At 43.6% G+C, this 22001-nt stretch overlaps 1 protein-coding gene across 2 annotated transcripts; it reads right to left on the minus strand.

Moving 5' to 3' along the window:
- Positions 1-365: 365 nt before the first annotated feature.
- Positions 366-21995, minus strand: LOC122070524 (formimidoyltransferase-cyclodeaminase-like). 2 transcript variants are annotated; one of them, XM_042634696.1, is made up of 4 exons: positions 21833-21995; positions 2973-3043; positions 2048-2480; positions 366-1008 (listed from the first exon to the last, which is right to left on the minus strand). In XM_042634696.1, exons 1-4 carry the CDS (start codon positions 21993-21995, stop codon positions 467-469), a joined length of 1209 nt encoding a protein of 402 aa, XP_042490630.1. In that variant the 3' UTR covers positions 366-466. The 2 variants fall into 2 exon arrangements, with proteins under 2 accessions (XP_042490630.1, XP_042490631.1); XM_042634697.1 differs by lacking the exon at positions 2973-3043 and having other exon boundaries at positions 21833-21958.
- Between the last annotated feature and the right edge of the window lie 6 nt (positions 21996-22001).

The raw sequence follows: 22001 nt of genomic DNA on the forward strand, positions 1-22001 counted from the left end.
GGGGTGGTGGTTGAGGCGGTAGGGTCCTAAACTAGATGGGGAACATAAGTTCTCGAGATCAAAACCTCCTGAGCTTTAAGCTCTACCGATTTTTTTTGTTCTCTCATTTTTATTGATACCTGAATGTAAAATTAGGGATCAAATTGTCATAGAATTTGAAGTAACTTAATTTTGACCTTGTTCTGGTTCGACATATTCTAGTCAATTCCAAACCAATTCCAAAACAATTCCAATTGAGTTGATGGAAAAAAATATTGTTCCCTGTTGGGTTTTTAAAACCTTAAATGGTGCATATAAAGGGATGCACTCATCTATTTTCTGAAAGCTCCGTTTGATTGAGAAATTAAAGAAAAGGAAAATAAAAATTTTAAACATAAAAATAAATAAATAAATAAATAACTTAAATCGAAAATATAAACTTAGAAAAAGAAACTTAAGTCTTAAATCTTTAAGAGCTGGGACAAAATTAGATGCTTAATTTCATCAAACCATGTTTACCTTCACCACCAGACACTAACTTCCTGTAAGTCTCAACGATCATCTCTGGTGAGAAATCAGTGAAATAACCCTTCTCCACATCCAATCCTTCTTGGGCAGCTAGTATCTCCACTTGACTCTGCACCCGGTCGGCTCCAACCCGGTCCGGTTCCAGTAGAATGCAACTTACCTCAGTCGACTGCTCCCCGTGAACCAGACCAAGTGATTGAACCGTGGGTAACCCACCACCTCTTTCACTCACCAACCGAGCAATCTTTCTTGCAGCAGACAAATCGGTAGACATGAGTGGAACGTTGTATGTTACATACCAAGGACTTGCACCGATCACAGCAATTCCTCTGTCTCGAGATACTTGTGTAGGACCCACATCTGGTATATGAGGGAGGATTTCTGGAAGGGCCCACCCGACCCACTGTCCCATGGAATTTGGCCGGAAGTAGCCCAGCTCTCGCCGGATGGTGTCAAGGGCCTTACCTGTTGGGTGTGCAGCTTCATACAGGTATACAGGTACTGCAAGGTGTATGGTAAGGGAATATAAGTAACCCACAAGAATACACGAACCAGATTTCAGAACCGATTTCAGAACCAGGTACCTATTAAAAGTAATAGGGTAACCATGTTTTGATAACAATCTAACAAAAATTAAAAGGAGTGGCCTAAAAAAATAGGTTATTCTATAAAACTTCTCTAGGCATGCATAAGAATGTGGTGCCAATCCTTCGTTCCGGGCTGGTTTAAGACCTTGACAGGCCTGTTTAAGTAATCGGTCTTCATAAGTCGACATGATCGCATATATAAACAATCACCCGAGTACCGGTCTTTAATTGGATTACCATTAATTGGGCTACACGGGACTGACCTTAAACAGGCTACTAAAACATTTATCTCTAAACGAGATCCTAAGGGGTCAGGCAAAGTCAGGCTCTTACGCGGTTGTTCCCGAGCAGGTGACCATTCAGCTTCAACCTCGCACCAGCACTTTTAATAAATAAGTCGAGACCAGATTTTTCTGAACGGCCTAACCGGTGCAGGACTAGAATTGATACTCCTACGTGGACACCCTAGGGGTGTCTAAACCTGACCCAAAACGAACCGTAGTCTTATTGGGTTGATTTAGTTTGGGATATTACTACTCGAAACTGAGCCGAAAATCAAACGAACCCAAAACCAAACTGAAACCGATTAAAAAACCTAGAACAAAATTGAAGATAAAAACGAAATCAAAATCAGTCCAAAGCTCATTAAAATTTTTATATAAATTTGTATGAAAAACCGAATCAAAAACCAACTCGATTAATCGATAATCGATACTAGAGCAAACAAAACCAAAACCAGAATATTCTTATTTGTTTGATTTGGTTTCGATTTCACCATCCCACACCAAAACCGATTAAATCCTGTCCGAAATCGAACCGACCTAACCCCAAGGATACACAATGAATATATGATTGAAAATCAATATTGCAAACTGTGAAATTAGAAAGGAGTGAACCGGTCAAACCGGATTAGGAAGAAAATTATAAAAAAAATGTCCGGATCCGGAACTGACCTTGGAGTCTATTGCCGATATCAGTAGCAACAAGTTTAGCGAGCCAAGCCGCTTCGTCCAAGGAAGCTCGAGAGAGAGGATGGAAGCATATGTGGTCAACGACGCCGAGACGAGGGTGTGCACCAGAGTGAAGCTCCAGGTTGATGGATTCATAAGCGGCCTCCACCATCGCAATCACCGTTTGTTGGAGAGGGCTGTAGACGGCGTTGCCGGTGGTGTCGTGAGCCACGTACGACACAAGTGTGTACCTCACCCGGTTATAATCTCTATCTTCGAACTTCTTGATAATCACGGTTTCTGGGTCAAGGCCACCGGCTCTTTCCACCGTCTCCATCGCTTCTGTGTTTCGTGATTCTGAAATGTAAAGCTTGCAACACAGCAGCATTGATTGCTTCGTGATCATCGTGGCTGTGATGCTCTTTTTCTTCATATCCTGGCCGGTTCAAAGAAGATAAAAATCAGAAATTCAGAACAGACACACACGAAGAATGCGCAATGCCCTTCTAATCTACTTGTTCTGATCCATGGCTTTCATGATCATCTTCTTTATGGGCCCAGAGCCAGATAAAATCACGAAATTTAAGTGAAGTGGACGCAATAGTACTGGGAGATTAAACAGATCGAGGAATGACGAAACATATCACTTTACTAAGGTTTCAGATGAGAGAAGAGTCTAACAGGTCTCAACTGTTCTTGAGGAAGAAGAAATGTACAGAAGCTGGAGAGAATGGGGGTTTGAAGGCTGAGCTCTTTTTCATATCATTACTTATGTCCAAAATCTTACCTCCACAGGCTGAATACCTCTAAATTATGGATAGGCCATGGATTCTCTCTCTCTCTCTCTCTCTCTCTCTCTATATATATATATGCTATGCACAAATCGACCCGCGCCGGGGGGGGGGGGGGGGAGGGTTGGAACTCTTACGTTGCTGCTTGGACTGAAATCCATTGCTCTGATCCTCTGCCTGCTTCTCTTTGCCGATGTCCCAAGGCCCCCTGCAACTTAGAAAATAAGAAGAGTCCTGAGCTACTGACAGTACTCTTTTGTCACATGTCCACTGGGAACCCAAATTAGGACAAATGTCCCACGGATTAAACGTGTCATTACTCAATCTTTTATGGGACAGCAAATCCTGCTTCTTTACCCTTAGAAAAAAAAAAAAAAAGCATCTAAGTTCATAGCTCGAGCCTTGACTAACTTGCTTATGTTCTAATTTTTTAGTATTCGACAGCTTAAAGTAAATGTTGTCTTCAAGTAGGTTACTTTCACTTTCATGTACTTCGATACTTTATACTTTCACTTTCATGTACTTCGATACTTTTATGAGGCGTTCTTTAGTTTAACTTAGTGGTTGGAACTTTGGTTTGAAAAGTCAGCATTCAAGGGAGAAAGTCGTGAGATCGAATTCTGCAGTACATAAATGTCAGTAAGAATAAGTGATGATTGACCTTACTATTGTCCAGTTGAATTTGTATTTATCATCTATTTTTGAAAAATTATTTATAATAATAAATTATGGGTCACAAATAATAATCATTTGGTTACTATTTGTATAATAGATTGTATAATGAGAAATAAGATTGATATGCCTATGTATAAAATAAATTCTAATTTCACACCCATCTGTTGCTTCCGCTTCAAACCTCATTGTTGCCCATTGCTGCCCCTATTGCTCTATGCCTCTGAGCTGACATCCCCTCCCTCAATCCCCATCGCTAGCCATCCATGTATGTTTGTAGGGCAGTCCACAGACCAATTTTCGTCTCTGTGCGCGCGCGTCTGAATGTGTGTGTGGGTACTAGTGTCTCTTCTTCTAATCGAAGGGTACTGCAACACGGACAATTAACAGTGGCACATCGCATTTCAACTCCTTTTCTCCAAGGCTTCCCTTTTTTTCTCAACCCACAATGACTCCCTTTCACCAACCATGTCCGCTTTCCTTTCTGCTCTCCTTGTCTACTCCATTCTCTTCCTCCTCATAGTCGCAACTTTTAACAACCTAACCCTCTCCCATTCTCTCCTCCAACTCGAGCCTATTTCCTTCCCGAACAGGATGCGGGTAGTTCTAGCAACTCCCATTCCCCTTCCACTTGAATGCTTTCTCTATTGCAAACTTTGACTCCTCCCGCCTCTCCTGCTTGAATTCCTCAATTTTCCTCACTATTGCAAACGAGATTTGTATGCCTAAAGTGTGAGTTATTACGCCCAGCCCATTCTACCATTGTATCGCACCAACCTTGCAACACCTGCGCATCTCACCCTTAGGCCTGCATTCCTCATCTTCCCACAGAAAGCAACCCCATGAGGAGGAAGATTTTTAGTTAGATTTTTTTTTTTATTTGAGGATCAAAAGACTTTTTTGCCGTTGATTTGAAGCACTATACAATACATGTTCATTAGCCAAAAAAAAAAAAATTAATTTGTTACTGCAAATCACTAATAACTCGTGAGCAATTTGTGATTTTTAATTTATTTTAATTTAAATTAATTAAAAATAAGTGTTATAAATTATACCAAACGACATTTAAAAATAGAAAACTAAGTCTAATAAATACAAATAGAAATCATACCAAAGAGATCATTGATAAATATATTTATATATTGCCATTTCTGTTATGCTAGCATGTTACAATGGAATTAGGAATGCTAGCGGGATATTAGTCGTAGGATTTGTTTATCCTAAATACAACCATTGGATGGAGGTAACAAATCCAAACTCTCGCTCCACCATTGCTACACATTGTCTCACCCTCTTTCTCTCTTCCCGCCCCTGCAACTGTGCTGTGCCGTTGTTGCTCGAGATAGAGCAATTCTACCTTGGGCTTTGGCGCCACCGGTCATGGCCGGAGTGTGGCGCTGCCACTGCCTGGATGGTTAGCGTCCTCTGCCCCTTCGCCCATCAGTTCTCTTTCTCTTGTCAAGTCCTCTGCCCCTTCGACCTCAGTTCTCTCTCTCGTCAATGAATAGCTATCGAAATCGCCCCAAGAGTACTTGAATCAGTTGCGAGTCTTACGACAGATCGACTCACAAATTCGGAGCTTTCTCCATGTTTCTGAGGATTTATTGGAGGAAGCCAAAGCAATCGATCAGAAAATAGAGCGGAATGAAAAATTGGGTCCGTTGGCAGGCATATTGGCTGGAGTTCATAATCTATGCACTATTGACATGCAATTGAGTGTTGGCTCCCAGATTCAAGGGCGATTATTATTATTATTATTTTCTGGTAGATGGGGCAATTATTGTTTGGAAGTCCAATTTATATGAATTTGGGATGGGAAGTGATGCGGTAAAAATTGACCGGATGATCTTCCCTGCAGTTGCTAGTGCTTTGGCCAACCTGCACAGAAGAGATGACAGGGGAGAGCCAGGCTGACCCGACGGGGGACTCTTCGATGCCTAAGTCAAATCTTTCCACAACAGATGCTCAAGAGAACTTTTCCAGTAAAAGAAGTGATTGATCCATCCCTCATGATGGAAGCTTACCTTGGAATTTATAGGTTGCTGATGGAGAGGAGGGGCATTTGTAGAGAGTCCAGTTTAGGCGTAGAATCCTTAAGGGGAGTAGCACTGTGATTCTGAGAATATTCCGAGTTCCAGGGCATATTCTGAAAATATTCTCCATTGATCTCGGAGGTGCAAGTCGTGAGAGGGGTGGACACCTCTGATGATGTGTAGTGGATAGAGTCCTGCCCCCATGATTAGGGATCACATCCCTTGAATGTAGGAGTGGATGTGTGCACATTTCTGGGTGCATTACTTGACTGTGTCGAGTCGAGGTGATAGGTTGGTCGAGCCGAGGTGACTGGTAGCAGGCCTGATGGAGGGTCGAGGTGGCAGCACAGCTTGATGGAGGGCCAAGGTGGTAGCATGGCCTGATGGAGGGCCGAGGTGGCAGCACGATCTGATGGAGGGCCGAGTTGGCAGTATAGCCTGATGAAATGCCAAGGTGGCATCACGATTTGATGAGATGCCTAGGTGGAAGCACGGCCTAATGAGATGCCGAGGTGGTAGCACGGACTGATGGAGGGCTGAGGCGGCAGCATGGCCTGATGGAGGGCCGAGGTGGCAGCACGGCTTGATGGAGGGCCAAGGTGGCAGTAGCACGGCCTGATAGAGAGCCGAGGTAGTGGGTCAGTCCTGTTCAGGTTTGCATACACGCTTCAGCCGTGCTGAGGAAGGAGACATATTTTGCCTCATCACCAACCCCCCGCTCTAGCAGTTCAAATCGATCTGCTAGAGCATTTAATTTGATACAAAATGCGTTGCTTCACTTTCTCAGCTGAGGCTGCTCAACGGTTCGAGGTCCTGGCTGTTGCTTGTTCAAAGGCGAAGGAGGCAAAGCGCCTTCATGGGGAGCCACACAAGATCACAGGCCAAGTGGATGTTGAGAAGAAAATGGCCCGATCTGAGGAGGTCCATGCCAATGATGTTTGGTTGATAACTGGAGAGCTGGAACAAGAGGTTGCTAAGCAGTTCAATGCCAACAACAATTTGATGAAGGAGAATGATGCTCTTTAGGATGAGTTGTCCGAGACTCAGGGCACTTGCAAGGAGGAGGAGCTCGCAGCTAGGGTTGGCGAGCTGGAAAAGGAACATCGGGCCGAGCTGGAGGTCAAAGAGGTGGCTGAACCCCTAGGCCTGTCAGAAGTTGGTTGACATTAACATTTCTTCGTTTTAGGTCAGCTCGGACGATGCCATCCGGATCATCCCGAGTAAGATGCCAGGCTACGATCTGAAGGACTATGAGTAGCGCATCCCCATCCCTGCTACTTTGGTGTAGCTCTGTGGCTCGATCGATGTTGGTGAAGAGGTGATCCGACTCGAAGGATAGCCAAGTGAAGAGCTAGGCCCGTGGATTAGCCCCCCGAGATTAGCCTTGTATATATATATATTTTTTATGTAGATGTCTCCTTCGGGAGTGATGTACTTTGAGGGCTTTTTTCCCTTTTTTTTCTATGAATGAAATTTTTTTTTTTATGTCATCTCTCAGCGTTCTTGTGCTTCTTTCTTTATTTTCTTGTACTTCGAGCCGGCTCGAAATGAGTAACTTTTGGAAGAATAAGGACCAATACAGCTGTCTGTGTGACTCTGTTCCCTGTCCGAGCTCAGAATTGATCTTCCATGTCTAGCTTATGAGCTCTTGAGGTGCCAAGCCTGTGACTAACCATAACGGTGCCGAGCTGGGGCTCGATCTTTTGATGTGCCTTGCGTTAAGGTCTTTTGTGGTGCCGAGTCGGAGTTGGGGCTTGCATGCTTTATTGCGTAAGGTCTTGAGGTGCCGAGCCGTGCTCGGGCTTATATGCCTTAATGCGTAAGGTCTTGAAGTGCCAAGCCGGGGCTGGGGCTTACATGAATTAATGTGTAAGGTCTTGAAGTGTTGAACCGTGCTCTGGCTTGCGTGCCTTAATGCATAAGGGCTTGAGGTGCCGACCCGTGCTGGGGCTTAAGTGCCTTAGTGCATGCTGAGCTGGGCTCGGGCTTGCATGCCTTAGTGCGTAAGGGCTTGAGGTGCCGATTTGGGCTTGGGCTTGTATGCCTTAGTGCATAAGGGCTTGAGGTGCCGAGCCAGGGCTCAAGCTTGCATGCCTTAGGGCCTAAGGGCTTGAGGTGCCAAGCTGGGGCTCAGGCTTGCATGCCTTAGTGCGTAAGGGCTTAAGGTGCCGAGCCGGGGCTCGGGCTTGAGGTGCCGAGCTAAGGCTCGGGCTTGCATGCCTTAGTGCGTAAGGGCTTGAGGTGCCGAGCCGGGGCTCAGACTTGCATGCCTTAGTGCGTAAGGGCTTAAGGTGTTGAGCCGGGGCTCAGGCTTGAATGCCTTAATGCGTAAGGGCTTGATGTGCCGAGCCAGGGCTCGGGCTTGCATGCCTTAGTGCATAAGGGCTTGAGGTGCCAAGTTGGGGCTCAGGCTTGCATGCCTTAATGAGTAAGGGCTTAAGGTGCCGAGCCGGGGCTCAGGCTTGAATGCTTTAGTGCGTAAGGGCTTGAGGTGTCGAGCTGGAGCTCGGGCTTGCATGCCTTAGTGCATAAGGGCTTGAGGTGCCGAGCCAGGGCTCAGGCTTGCATGCCTTAATGAGTAAGGGCTTAAGGTGCCGAGCCGGGGCTCAGGCTTGAATGCTTTAGTGCGTAAGGGCTTGAGGTGCCGAGCTGGGGCTCGGGCTTGCATGCCTTAGTGCGTAAGGGCTTAAGGTGCCGAGTCAGGGCTCGGGCTTGCGTGCCTTAGTGCATAAGGGCTTAAGGTGCCGAGCTAGGGCTCGGACTTGAATGCCTTAATGCGTAAGGGCTTGATGTGCCGAGTCGGGGCTCGGGCTTGAGTGCCGTAGTGCGTAAGGGCTTAAGGTGCCGAGCCAAGGCTCGAGCTTAAATGTCTCAATGTGTAAGGGCTTGATGTGCTGAGCTGGGGCTCGGGCTTACGTGCCTTAGTGTGTAAGGGCTTAAGGTGCCGAGCCGGGGCTTGGGCTTGCGTGCCTTAATGTGTAAGGGCTTGAGGTGTTGAGCCGTGCTCTGGCTTGCGTGCCTTAATGCGTAAGGGCTTGAGCTGCCGAGCCGGGGTCTAGTCTTGATAGTGCCGAGCTTGAGCATGGTCTTAGATGCTACCGAGCTTGTACCTCGGTCTTAGATGATGCCGAGTTGTAGCTCGATCTTAGATGCTGCCGATCTGTAGCCTGTCTTTATGCCTTAGTTGTTAAGGTTTGAAGAGCCAGATATTTGGGAGAAGCTTCATAGTATATTGATGTGTGGTATGCACTTGGGACAAATACATTGCTTCGAAATAGAATCTAATTCGCTCCGTGAACAAAATTGAATAACTGAGAAATGGAAGCTAAGGTGCTGACAATATACAATCTATAAGACTAACACCCAATCGATGGGATTTCAATGCAATCTACTGATAAAACGGTCTACTGATAAAAGTGTCTACTGGCCTTAGTGATTGGGATAGTAAGCAGCTTTTCTACTGGCTCGGCTCGGGTCAAGAGGCTTTCATCTCGGCAATCAACAATTTCTATCGTAAATGCTAGGCCCGAGTATGGTTTCTTGACAGATTTTATGAAGTTTGCATAGCATTCCCGGGATTCCTTCTGGCTGGACTTGCATTCACCAACTCCATTGCTGGCGGGGAATTTGACTTTCATGGGCTTAGTGGACAAATCGCCCCAAGGTCATTGAGACCAGGTCGGCCAAGGACTGCATTATAGGGTGAGGAGATCTTAACGACCATAAAAGAGACCATGGCAGTGGCTGTCTGAGCTCCCTGTCTGATGGTTACGGGCTAGTCTACAACTCCTTTTAGCTCTACTAGTGTGCCTGAAAATCCGTACAAGGGTCCTAGAGCTAGCTTTAGGGTCCCAGTGCCAAGCCCTAGTTTTGTGAAGGCTTCATAGGAAATGAAGTCAATGGAGGCTCCTGTGTCCACTTGGACCCTGTGGAAGGGGTGGTTGGCCATCACTAATTGAACCATGACAACATCGTTGTGAAGCCAGTTCAACTCTTCCAGATCTCTGTCAGAGAATGAAATGGGTGGATCCGTTCTGAGGGTTTGACAGGTTGATCCGTGATGCATACGAACCACGTGTGGGCTTTGGCTTTTCTAACTGATTCCGTTGTGGGTCCGCCCATGATTGTTAGAATAGCTGGACCCACGGGCTGGTTATCGTAAGCGTCAGCTCGATCCGTGGCTGGTTCCTTGGACTGCTTGGCCCTATCTTGGCTCGACCTGGCATCATCTCTCCTTGGCTCAGGCCAGTTCCCACCATATTTCTGCTTCAAATACTTGTTGAGGTATCCAGCCTTGATGAGCTCATCAATTTCCCTTTTTAGAGTCTTACAGTCTTCAGTGTCACGTCCATGGTCTCGGTGGTATCGATAATACCGATCGAGGTTCCTCTCCTCTAGTTTAGCTATCATTGGCCTGGGCCAGCGAAAATACTTATGATCTTGGATCTCTAAGAGCAGGTTTGTTCGGGAACGATCAAGTTCATATCGCTCGGGTTCATCAGTGTCAAGTGGTCGATCTGTTCTACTCTTCTTCGGCTCATGAGAATCGTCCCTAGGCCTCAGAGTCCTTTTCTTCTCCTTCTCCGACATATCACCTATCCCTCTGGCAGCCATGATTTCCTCCATGTTGGTGTATTGATTGCATTGTCTTAACAGCTCGGGCATTGTTTCTGGCAAGTCAAGGACCAGAGACTGGACCAGATTAGGGTGCATTACCCCATTGCACAACGTGCTATATGCCACTCCTTCCGATAGATTTTTTACCTCCAATGTTGCCTTGGTGAATCGAGCAAGGAACTCTCTTATAGTCTCTCGCTCCTTGCCTCATGTTCATCACGTTTTGTGTAGTTTGCTTTTGCTTCATACTTGCTTGGAAACGTGTGAGGAACGCTCTTGTCAGCTCTTCATAACTGCGGATGGACCGTGGCCGCAAGTTCGACATCCATACCAGTGCAACTCCTTTTAATGAGGCTGCTAAGGCTCGGCAGAGAATGGCGTCTGACCTACGATGAACCGTCATGGCCGAGCTGTAGTATAGCAGATGATCATAGGGATCTGTGGTGCCGTCATATCCATTGAAGACAGGTATCACGAAATTTGGAGACAGCTCGACGTCTATCAGTTCGTCGGATAGTGCATTATGGGCTAGAGTTACAGCTATGTCGGTCTGGTGCCTTTGCCTCTGCATTCCTTCTACTTGCTCAGTGAGGCGCTGGATGCGGCTCTCCAGGTCATCCCTTCTCTCCTTGGCTCAGCAATCCTAGGATCGGCGTGCCCTTTCACCTCTTCTGGGGCTTCTTCCTCGGCCTTGGTGACCACTAGAACGATCCTGGCCTTGCCGTGGTGCACCACTGGTCAGCCTGATGGGTGAGGTCTGACCCCCATGGGGTTGATCTTGCCATTCTTCTCTGTGCGGACGCGCGCCTCTAGTGAGTCTTTGAGGTGACAGCTGGTGTCTTCCTACCCAGGGTGGAGATCTATGGACATCATGTGTCTCTGGACTCCGGTGACGTGGAGAACGACGAGCTCTTCCGTTCTAGGCAGGAACGGGACCTTGCCTGCACACCTCGGTAAGAGAGGGGTGGTATCGAGTGAATAGTATGTGACGTTCTGGTCGACCCCCTCCTTGCTGTTGATTGAGGGGTGACACTGTTGTCAGGAGATTCGTCGTTGAGTTGTCTGCCTGAAATAGGCCTAGGCGACTGAGCAAAACTAGTCCGTGGCACTGGAAGTGTTGAGCTGAACTGACGTAAGAAGTCCCACACCAGTGCATTTGTTGCTAACACCTGTAGCTGCAGGCTCTGCATCTGCTCTTCTATGTTTGGGTGAGTTAGCCGGGATGATGGGACATGGCAAGATAGCTGAGGGTTCTGCTCGTGCTGATCCCCCTCTCCCTAGGCAACTTGCGCATCAGGCCTAGTTTACTAGAGTCCTTGTGGAGGGGTCTCTGCTGGGACATTCTCCTACTCTGCCATTGGTGGAGAATGGAGACGTCCAAGTGGTAACTCGCGGGTGGATCTTACTCCTGTTGTTGTAGAAAAAATGACCTACTCACTCCATAATTGCATTGGTCCAAGGTGACTTTTTGTAACTGTTTTCCACAGACGGTGCCAATCTGATGCGGTAAAAATTGACCAGATGATCTTCCTTGTAGTCCCTGGTGCTTTAGCCGACCTACACAAAAGAGATGACAGGGGAGAGCTGGGCTGATCCGACGGGGGACTCTTCGATGCCTAAGTCAGATCTTTTCACAGCAAATGCTCAAGAGAGCTTTTTCAGTAAAAGAAGTGATTGATTCATCCCCCATAATGGAGGCTTACCTTGGTATTTATAGGCTGTTGATGGAGAGAGAAGGAGGGGCATTTGTGGAGAGTTCAGTTTAGGCATAGAGTCCTTGAGGGGAGTGGCACTGTGATTCTGGGAATATTCTGGGTTCCAAGACATATTCTAGGCATATTCTCCATTGATCTCGGAGGTGTAAGCCATGAGAGGGGTGGACGCCTCTGATGACGTGTAGTGGATAGAGTCCTGCCCCCATAATCAGGGATCACGTACCTTGAATGTAGGAGTGGATGTGTGCATGTTTCTAGGTGCATTACTGGACTGTGCCGAGCCAAGGTGACAGGTTGGTCGAGCCGAGGTGACTGGTAGCACGGCCTGATGGAGAGCCGAGGTGGCAACACGGCCTGATGGAGGGCCGAGATGGTAGCACGGCCTGATAAAGGGCCGATGTGGCAACACGGCCTGATGGAGGGTCGAGGTGGCAGCATGGCTTGATGAAATGCCGAGGTGGCATCTCAGGTGGATACACGGCCTGATGAGATGCTGAGGTGGCAGCACGACCTGATGGATGGCCAAGGTGGCAGTACAGCCTGATGAAATGCCGAGGTGGCATCACGACCTGATGAGATGATGAGGTGGCAGCGTGGACTGATGGAGGGCCGAGGCGATAGCACGGCCTGATGGAGAGCTGAGGTGGCAGCACGGCCTGATGGAGGGCCAAGGTGGCAGCACGGACTGATGGAGGGCCGAGGTGGCAGCACAGACTGATGGAGGGCCGAGGTAGTGGGTCAGTCCTGTTCAGGTTTGCATACACGTTTCAGTCGTGCTGAGGAAGGGGACATATTTTGCCTCATCAGGAAGCAATTCTGAAAGTTCTCTCTCTCTCTCTCTCTCTCTAATTCGGACTACTTGGTAATTAATCATAAACTTTTCAAGTTTTTATGTTCATGCTGTTCACAGAAGAACTTCACGGGAGAAGAACATATCAGTTTTCTCTCCCAAGATCTGATTTTTCTTTTTTCTCGTTTTTTCCACTGAAATCATTTTTGTGTCTCTGTTGTGGTTTATGATTTCCCTTTGATTCATTCCTGTGATATGTTGGAATTCTGGTAGAACCTTTGGTAGAACACATGTAGATCAAGTCCACAAATCTGTTGAACGATGGAGGTTTTACCACCGACGAAGGGAGGGAGTGAGAGCCGAAGACGGAGACAGAGATGGAGACAGTTGAAGTAGAAGAAGAGAGATTGTAGAGCGCCAGTGGTGGGCAGATTATGTTAGACAATGGTCATCTAACGGTCAAGATTGCTTATGTTTCAGCTAACGATCAAGGCTTGCTAGCATTCCTAATTCCATTGTAACCCGCTAGCATTCCTTCCTTTTTTCATATTTTTTTTTTTAGTAGGACAAACAAGGTATATTTTTCTTATAAGAAAAAGAAAAAATATCATGAAACTCACAATTTTAATGCCAGAGAAGGACAACAGAGATATAGTTCTTGGGAATTGAGATCAGTCTTGACCCATACCGATCTGGATTGGTCTAATTGGATAGATTTTTCGCTGAACTCATTAAAAAATTGATTTTCTTTTTACCATTTTATGCTTGTGTTTATCAATATGGGATTAGCCAAGAATTGGGATCAGCCTTGGCCGATACCAATCCGATATCGATTCCTAAATCCCTAATTGACAATAATAGCAGGAACAATTCCAATGGGAAAGAAACAGAAGAGGGGAGAAAATCCCTAAATAAATATAGGAAAAAAAAAATACTCCATTCAGCAAACCAGGTAAAGGTGCTCCTGACCTAAACATTTAATTTATGGAAGGACAAATGGCAAATTTGGCCATAGGATACCTAAGAGATGGTTTGGATAGACCACATGTCAAATTTTAGACCTAATTCAATAATCTTCTCATGTATTGGAATGTATTTTCATGTATGTCCATGTACATTTACTAGTACTCCAATCAATACAACATCTCTTCTGATTTTTCAATGCTTTCCATCTTGATTGAAACTTAACATCTTAAAAGGGATCTTAGGCTCTACATGCCCAAAATATTCCAACCCAATCCGATCTTCCACATGGTAGAAGTAGGCATCCATCCAAGCATTAGTTATGTGTACGGTTCTCTTACTCTGTCTCTCCTTCCTGATATGTTAGTCCCTCAATATATATAAATATATATATGTTAATTAAATTAGGTCGGACTGGATCTTGACCTAGTTAGTTCGTGGCAAAATCTCTATAAATAAGAGTGTTTGGCCACAAAGCAAAGAAGGGTTTCTGGCCTAATCTTAAGAGCTCTCTCTCTCTCTCTCTCTCCAGTTTCTCCCAATTGAGAAGGTGTGTCTCTAAGGATCTCCATTGAAATCCTTAGATTTGAAGGGTGGATCATTGCTTAGCAAGATCGCTGCAATCATTTGTTTGTTGTTTTTCATATGGATCAATGCGTACCATAACCAGGTCCATTATGGTGTGTGGAGAACTACATCAAGGTAATCCCCGATCCTTATTTGTTTTCCCTGTTACATTGGCATCAGAGGCAAAATCTTGGTTGTGCTGCGCATAATGGTGCATCGTGGCATCTCATTGTGCTTGGCCGAGGCCTTACCGCATCTTGTGAACCAAGGCCATATGCTTCGTGCGCAATAGCAATTGCAGCACCTCTGGCCGCATGATACTGTTAATGCTTTGTTCACCATTAACATTAAGTAATTGATAGTAGTGTCATAATTAATTGTAATGATTGTCAATCGTTACGTCATTGATAGTAATGATGGTAATGTTAGTAATATCATAACTGATTGTAATAATTGTCAGTCATTAAAAGTATGTGAAAAGTAATACTTCATCATTGAGTGTTCATTGTAAAGATTACAATGCAATTGTGACAATACTTATAAAAAAAAAAAAAATGGTTCACTCCTAGCCATGTGCATGGCTTGTGTGAAGCCTTAAGGCCGCCGGCAGCATCCCTCGTGGCTTTGCTGCTCGTGTTCTCATGTGAAGAAAAAAAAAAAAAATATGGATCGAGCCGTGGCCTGTCTACCGTCCGTGTATTGGTGTTCGCATATGAGAAATTAGGATTGGATCGGATCGATTCAGTATTGAATTTTATCAATTTTCTTACTCTTTTCATATCGTATTGAGATCGGTTTTGACCGATATCGATTTAGATTGGCAAGTATTGAAACGTTTAAACTCCTGTTTGCAAATATTTTTTTTTAATCACATATTAATGATTGTGATTAAGGGTTTATTTTTTGAACCCTACTCAAGGGTAACAAAGTTTAGAAAAAAAAAACTGTGATATAATTTAGGGTTTAGGTTTGTGTAACGCTACATAAAGTTACGTTTTTTCCCTTAATGACTTAGGTCATATTTGGAAGGTACTTTATGTGATATATTTTATGATGCTTGGCTATGTGACTGATTTTATTTTACATATGATTTCATTGCTTTAATGTGTTTAGCATATGTATATGTATTTTGTTAGTTCCATTATATCCTCCCATTAATTTTTTTAGAAGCCTTGTAAAGGGAAAATGCCTCGCACTGCATATCATACGTTTACACTACCTTGACATGCCACTTTAAGTACCAATCATGTTCCTATGTGGGACCCATGCGCACCCATTTGAATGGCACAATATTATGGATTGAAGATACCTAATTCTCCTTATATTTATTCAAAATTGATTAAAATTTTATATCCCTGATCCATACATGTGAAATTTGATTATGAGCTTAGCGAAAATTTTAGTCTCACCATGTGTAGTAAGGAACAAATTCTTTATGCGTATCTAATGTTTACCTTGCACATCTTTGTATGTAGTGATATGATCACTAATCATGTTGCTGCGGACGTCACCAAGGGTGGCAAACTGTCTGGACCAACTATGACATATGGCATCGAAAGATTCAATATTTGCTCAATGAGCAAAATTACCTTGATTATTTGACCACTGCTATGGACAAACCCGTTGAGGGTACTACTGCTCAACACCATCGTGATATGGAAGACTATAATCAGTGGGTGAATAACGATCGTAGCACACGCTTTATTATGTTATGCATGGTGAATTGATTGGTGATTATGAGAAAACACTATAGATAAGTCCATGTGGGACCAGCTAAAAATTGACTTTGGAGGTACATCTACCACAAGGTAAAGGGGTATGACCTTGAAGTTTGAGATGTATAAGATGGACCCCGAGTACATTATGCTTGAACACCTTAGAGTGGACAAGGACATGATTCGGAAGTTAAAAGATGTTGGAACCACCCTTACTAATGAGTAGTAGGTTTAAATTGTCATCAGGACACTACCTGATTCCTGGAGCCCCATAAAGCTTATTCTCACACACAATGATAAAAAATTTATTGACTTTTCACAACATCTGGAACTTGAGGCGAAGCGCCAAGAGGCTAACCGTACGATTGCCATAGTCGCCTAGGTTGGCAAGCACAAGTCCAAGTGCAAAAGACAGGGCAATCCAATAAGTCAAGGAATGGCTCAGAATCAAGCACGAAAAGAAGGCAAGCCCACCAAGAGCAAAAGAGACAAGTGTGGCAGAAAGAAATTTTTATCTAAGGTCAAATGCTACAACTGCTAAAAGATGGGGCACTTCGATCGTGATTGCATAGAGCAAAAGAAGGTACCTTCTATCCCACTCTCTCTGTATATTTGATTGTACCTATGTTTTGGTTGCCCATACATAGTCTGATTGGATTGTGGATACATGAGCAACAAAACATATAGCGTGAGATCGAGAGAGTATTATAAATCAACGCAGATTTCTGGCTGGATCCCAGAAATGTTCATGGGGAACGACACCAATGAGACAGTTTGAGGAGTTGGTACTTATCAGCTTAAGATATGTACTGGAAGCACTTTGCTTTTATGCACTGGGTATTCAGCATAATCTACTTTCAATTTCTGCATTATTACCTTTAGGATATTCTTTCCATATTGACGGTTACAATTTAGAGTTTTATTTTAATGGTAATATTGTTGGACGTGGATCCATAATTGATGGATTTTTTAAATTAGATTTAATTGATTTTGCTTCATCTATTTCTTACGTAGTTAATACATGTGATAATTCTGAATCTATTATATGGCATATGATAGATTGGGACACATAGGGCGAAACAAGATGGCTAGGTTAGCTAGAGAAAGCCTTTTAGGCTTACTCAGTAAAGTCAACCTCCTTGTTGCGAGCCCTGTCTAGCAGGTAAGGCTCATCGAAAGCCTTTTGGAAAGACAGTCCAAGCTATCCAGCCTCTAGAACTTGTCCACTCAGATATTTGTGGATCTATGAATGTAAAGGCACGCCATGGCGCCTCTTATTTTCTCACAGTCATTATCGATTATTCGCGATACAGTTATGTGTATCTAATAGCTCACCGCTACAAGGAATTAGATTGCTTTAAACACTTGGGGCAGAGGTTGAGAATTAGGCAAGTAAGAACTTAAAAACTCTGCGCACTGACCAATTTAAAGAACTATGTAAAGAGAAGGGGATTTGTAAGCAATTGACCATTTCTCATACTCAATAGCAAAATGGTATAGTAGAAAGGAGGAATAGGACACTCTTAGATATGATTAGGTTGATGATGGCACAAGCCAATGTCCCAATATCTTTCTAGGGGGATGCTCTTTTGATTGTTGCCTACATCCTTAATCGAATGCCTTCACAATCAATTCCTTCAATCCCCTATGAGTTATAGAAGGATGCGAAGCCAAATTTAAGGCATATGTGACTATGGGGATTAGTAGGTTATGTTCAAAGTACCTCCCATAAGTTTGAGAAGGTTGGCCCCAGAGTTAGGAAACACATCTTATAAGATATTCCAACAGCTCGAAGGGTTACGTTATGTATGGTTAACACCTTGACTGAAGAATGACCGAGACAGAGTCACGGGATGTCGACTTTATTAAGATAAACTTTCTTAGCATTAATGACTCCATAAGGGATCTCGGCCTGTTTGAGATATAGGACGAGGAAAGCGTCTCACCTACTCTTGGTGAGGGTGGGGAATTAACTCATCCTATAATCTCTAGTGAAAGCAAGATTAATCATCAGCCTAGTGGGAGTGTACCAACTAGTGGGAGTGTACCACAAGATGATCATCAAGATTCCCTTACGCGTAGGAGTACTCATGGGCACATTCCTCGTCGTCATTTTGAGATTGAAGAAGAAGCTCTCATTTGTGTTCCAATGGATGAGGATGAGCCTGCTTCTTTGTGGGAGGCACTCTCCTCACCTGCTAAAGATTAGTGGAAAGCTACTATGGAGGATGAACTAAGTTCTATGAGTAAGAACCAGGTGTGGGAGTTAGTTGACCTACCTCCTGGGCGTAAGACCATTGGAAATAAATGGGTTTTAAAGGTCAAACGTAAGGCGGATGGTTCAATTGATACGTATAAGCTACACCTTGTGGCAAAAGGTTATACCTAAAGGGAGGGTGTAAACTATGATGAGACTTTCTCCCCTGTGGTGAGAATTGCCTCAATTCGCCTCATTCTAGCCATTGTCACAAAACAAAATTTGGAACTCTTTCAAATGGATGTTAAAATTGTATTTCTCAATGGAGGGCTAGATGAGGAGATATTTATGGATCAACCAGTGGGTTTTGAGGTCAAAGGATAAGAGCGTGAAGTCTACCTTCTCAAACGTTCTATATAAGGCCTTAAACAATCATCTAGGTAGTGATACTTTAGATTTCATCATGCCATTACCTCTATTGGTTTTGCAATGGTTGAAGAGGACTACTATGTGTATGTGAAACGGTCCAAGGGAAGTTTCCATATTTTATCCTTATATGTTGACAATATTCTATTGGCTGAGAATGACATGAAAATGATTGTCGTCACTAAAGACCGAGCAGATGCTTCAGCCAAGAGTCGATGGAGCCAAAGGCTCAGCCTCAAGGAGGCCTGGTAGGAAACAAGCCCTTGGATCTCAAGACGCAAGGGGGCTAGTATTCTAGGGTTCTGGTAAGAAAAAATTCAAAGTTGTGTTCACTCTAGGCTCATCGGAGAGGGAGAGCTTTGTGGTTGATTGACTTCTATAACGATATGATTATTTGGGGAAAATCATGGGTTTCAACATGTAGGGCAAAGAAAGCTAACATTAGCTGGAGATTGTGGACTCCGGATCAGGTTCACGTACGAGAACAATCTCATACATTCCTGATTCGTGGATTTAGAATCCACTAAATGTAGAGAGAGAAAATGGATTATAAATTCATGGACCAAGGATGTACTAAATTGTTGTACGTGACCTGATCCGATCTCAGGATTGTGTGGTATAGGAAGAGAAGGGGATTGGTAATTAAATAGATTCTACGGCTAAGGCTATAAAATAACTTTAGTTGCCCCATACACCATGTGTTCCTTAATTGTGTTATTACACTCGCACAAGATTAGCTAATTTTCTACTATTTTTTTTCCTGGGATAGGTCGGTACAATAACCCTTTTACTACAGGAAATTCTCTCTTCCCCAGCAAGCCGCTCAACTTCAAGGTGGACTTGATCCGCTCCAACCTTGTTTAGTGACAAAAAATTACAGGCAACATCAATCAAGTCATCACCATGGGCAAGCACCATAGCTTGAAGTACTAGAGATGGGTCTTCATCAGGATTCAGTGGCGAAGACTTAGTAATGTAGACTAGGATAGGGGTCTAACCAAGTATCAATCTGTAGGAACTTTCAAACCAAAGAACTAAATGACCACCACAATAATCCATAGCAAGCTAGTAGTAAACTGAGATAACAGAGTATAGTGCTGACAGTCGAAATCAATAATTCAGGAACACTATAACTAGCTACCAGCTAAGGATTTAGTGACTCAAATCACCAAATTAAAAGGCTAAACAATAGGCTATAAGATCAGCAGTCATTTAGCAAGATAAAACAGAACTCAAATCTGGTTAGGTTTCAGAATCGACTAGAATTGAAGAAAAATCCATAATAGTTGAACCAATGGTTTGATAAGCCTAAGATTGGGATTGAGTTCTGTTGTAGATGGGTCTAACACTTGATCCAAGTTATAGAGCCATCAGGTGGCTAGAACTCCAAAATAGTCAGTGGCAATAGGAGAGAAAACAGAGAATCTCAAACCTAGAATTCTGTAACAGATCAAATCACTTACCTGAGATGCTGAATGAGAATAAGAGCAATAAGAAAACCAAAACTAAGAAAGATCCACTTGGACTTCTCACCACAAAGTGTCAACTAGATCAGACACCAGTCCCTACACCTTGATCAGACACAAGGAAGCCTCAACAGAGACTAGCGGCAGTAGCATCAAGTTTTCTTCATAAATCAAATTGTGGGCTACTAATGAGCCTTCTCTTTTATAATAGTGATAAATAGAAACTAAACTTAGTTCCCAAAAACAGAATTATGAAACTAGTGAAATAGAAACTCTTCTAGTTACTAAAAACTGAAAATAGAAACTAGGAAAATTAGAAGCTTACATAAAATAGCAACTACTTATTTTAGACATTAAATAAGAATGAAATTTAGAAACTAAATAATGAAACTAGTGAACCCCATCACAATCCAACTAAAAAGCAAACTAACTAGTAATCTCGTACTCAATCTTAGAGCCCATCTTTTACACCCATAAAAGTGGCCTAGTACACTCCAAACCACATGGACTGAAGGCCCAACACATATACAACCCAACTCTAGGCTTATTCCTAATAAAACAAGCATATTTTGGTTATTAATCTGCATCACTCAGATACAAGTCCCCTTGACTAGTGGTTTCCCTCCGAGTTAGGGTTGAAATAACCTAGTTCTCTTCTGATGGAATCAAGCTCTCCCTTCTTTATGGGCTGCTTCATATAGAAATGTTGGGACTGCAAACATCTATGTTACAGATAATTAGCCAAGCAACAAGGGACACAAAGATAAAATGTAACCAAATGTTTAAACTATTTTTTTTTTTGGGGGGGGGGGGATGGTTGGAGAGGGTTCTCTGAGCAAGCGACATAAAGGAGCGCACCAATGAAGTGCAACATAATGGTTTCATATATAAGAGGGCAGTGAAATCATTTCATGTTCGAAGGGGAGAGAGAGAGAGAGAGAGAGAGAGAGAGAGAGAGAGAGAGAGAGAGAGAGAGAGTGTCCACCCCTGGCAGCTTAGAACCTTTACGCTAAAATAAGACATGGCATATTTTTATCCCCAGATTCTTCTCAGGGAAAAACTATAAATATTAAAAAAAAAAAAATTGCTTTAAAATTAGGATTCCTCCATGTTACTTATTCAATCCTTATGCAATATGGAAAAGAAAAAGAAATGCAACCATACTAAAAGGAAGAGACAGATAATTGTATGCAGCACACCCTCCAAACAATTGGCCCATTGCTTCTTAACAATCTGGTATCCTCTAAATAGAAGACCACCCAGGGATATGCATCTCAATCCTCAGTGAAGCTGAATATAAGTTGTTTATCGGTTAAAAATCAAAAGAAGAAAAAGGAAAGGAATTGGATGACCAAACAAGGCCGTCCATTGGGGATGGGGGTGGGGGTGGGGGTGGGGGTGGGGTGGGGAGGGGACGATAACAGACTCAATGTAGGAGCAAAGAGACCAAGTCTGTGTTTCCACCCCACCCCACCCCAGAGAGAGGTCCAAGGTTCCACAAAAACACTATCCTATTTGATGGTTCATAGATGGGAGTCTTGGGATGATATACATTTATGATAATATTTGGGTCCCCCATCCCAAAGGCAGGTCCATTGATTTAGCTAGCAACTCCAATTGATCAAGCATAACTATTTGATAATTATAGGGATGGCCATCATACATTATCCAGCGCATCATTTTATTAAGATTATGATGATCAAACAATCATTAACTTCTCAAGAGATTAAATGATATTACCAATTATAAAACAGAAGACACTATTATGAGGCAAAATTAGAACTATTTTAAGCAATTACTGGCATTCATAGTTTCTCAAGGGAAGAAAGCACAAACCTTGAAGTTTGGAGTCAGCAGCTACAACCTTTGCAATTTGAGCCACTTGATCCAAAGAAGTTTGAGCCAGAGAAAGGAAGAAGATATGGTTAACTACTCCAAGCCGATGATGACTTCCAGAGTGTGATTCAAAATCAATGGATTCAAAAGCCGCTTTAGCCATGGAAAA

Source organism: Macadamia integrifolia, unplaced genomic scaffold (genome assembly GCF_013358625.1).
Source record: "Macadamia integrifolia cultivar HAES 741 unplaced genomic scaffold, SCU_Mint_v3 scaffold94, whole genome shotgun sequence".
Classification (NCBI taxonomy): Eukaryota; Viridiplantae; Streptophyta; class Magnoliopsida; order Proteales; family Proteaceae; genus Macadamia; species Macadamia integrifolia.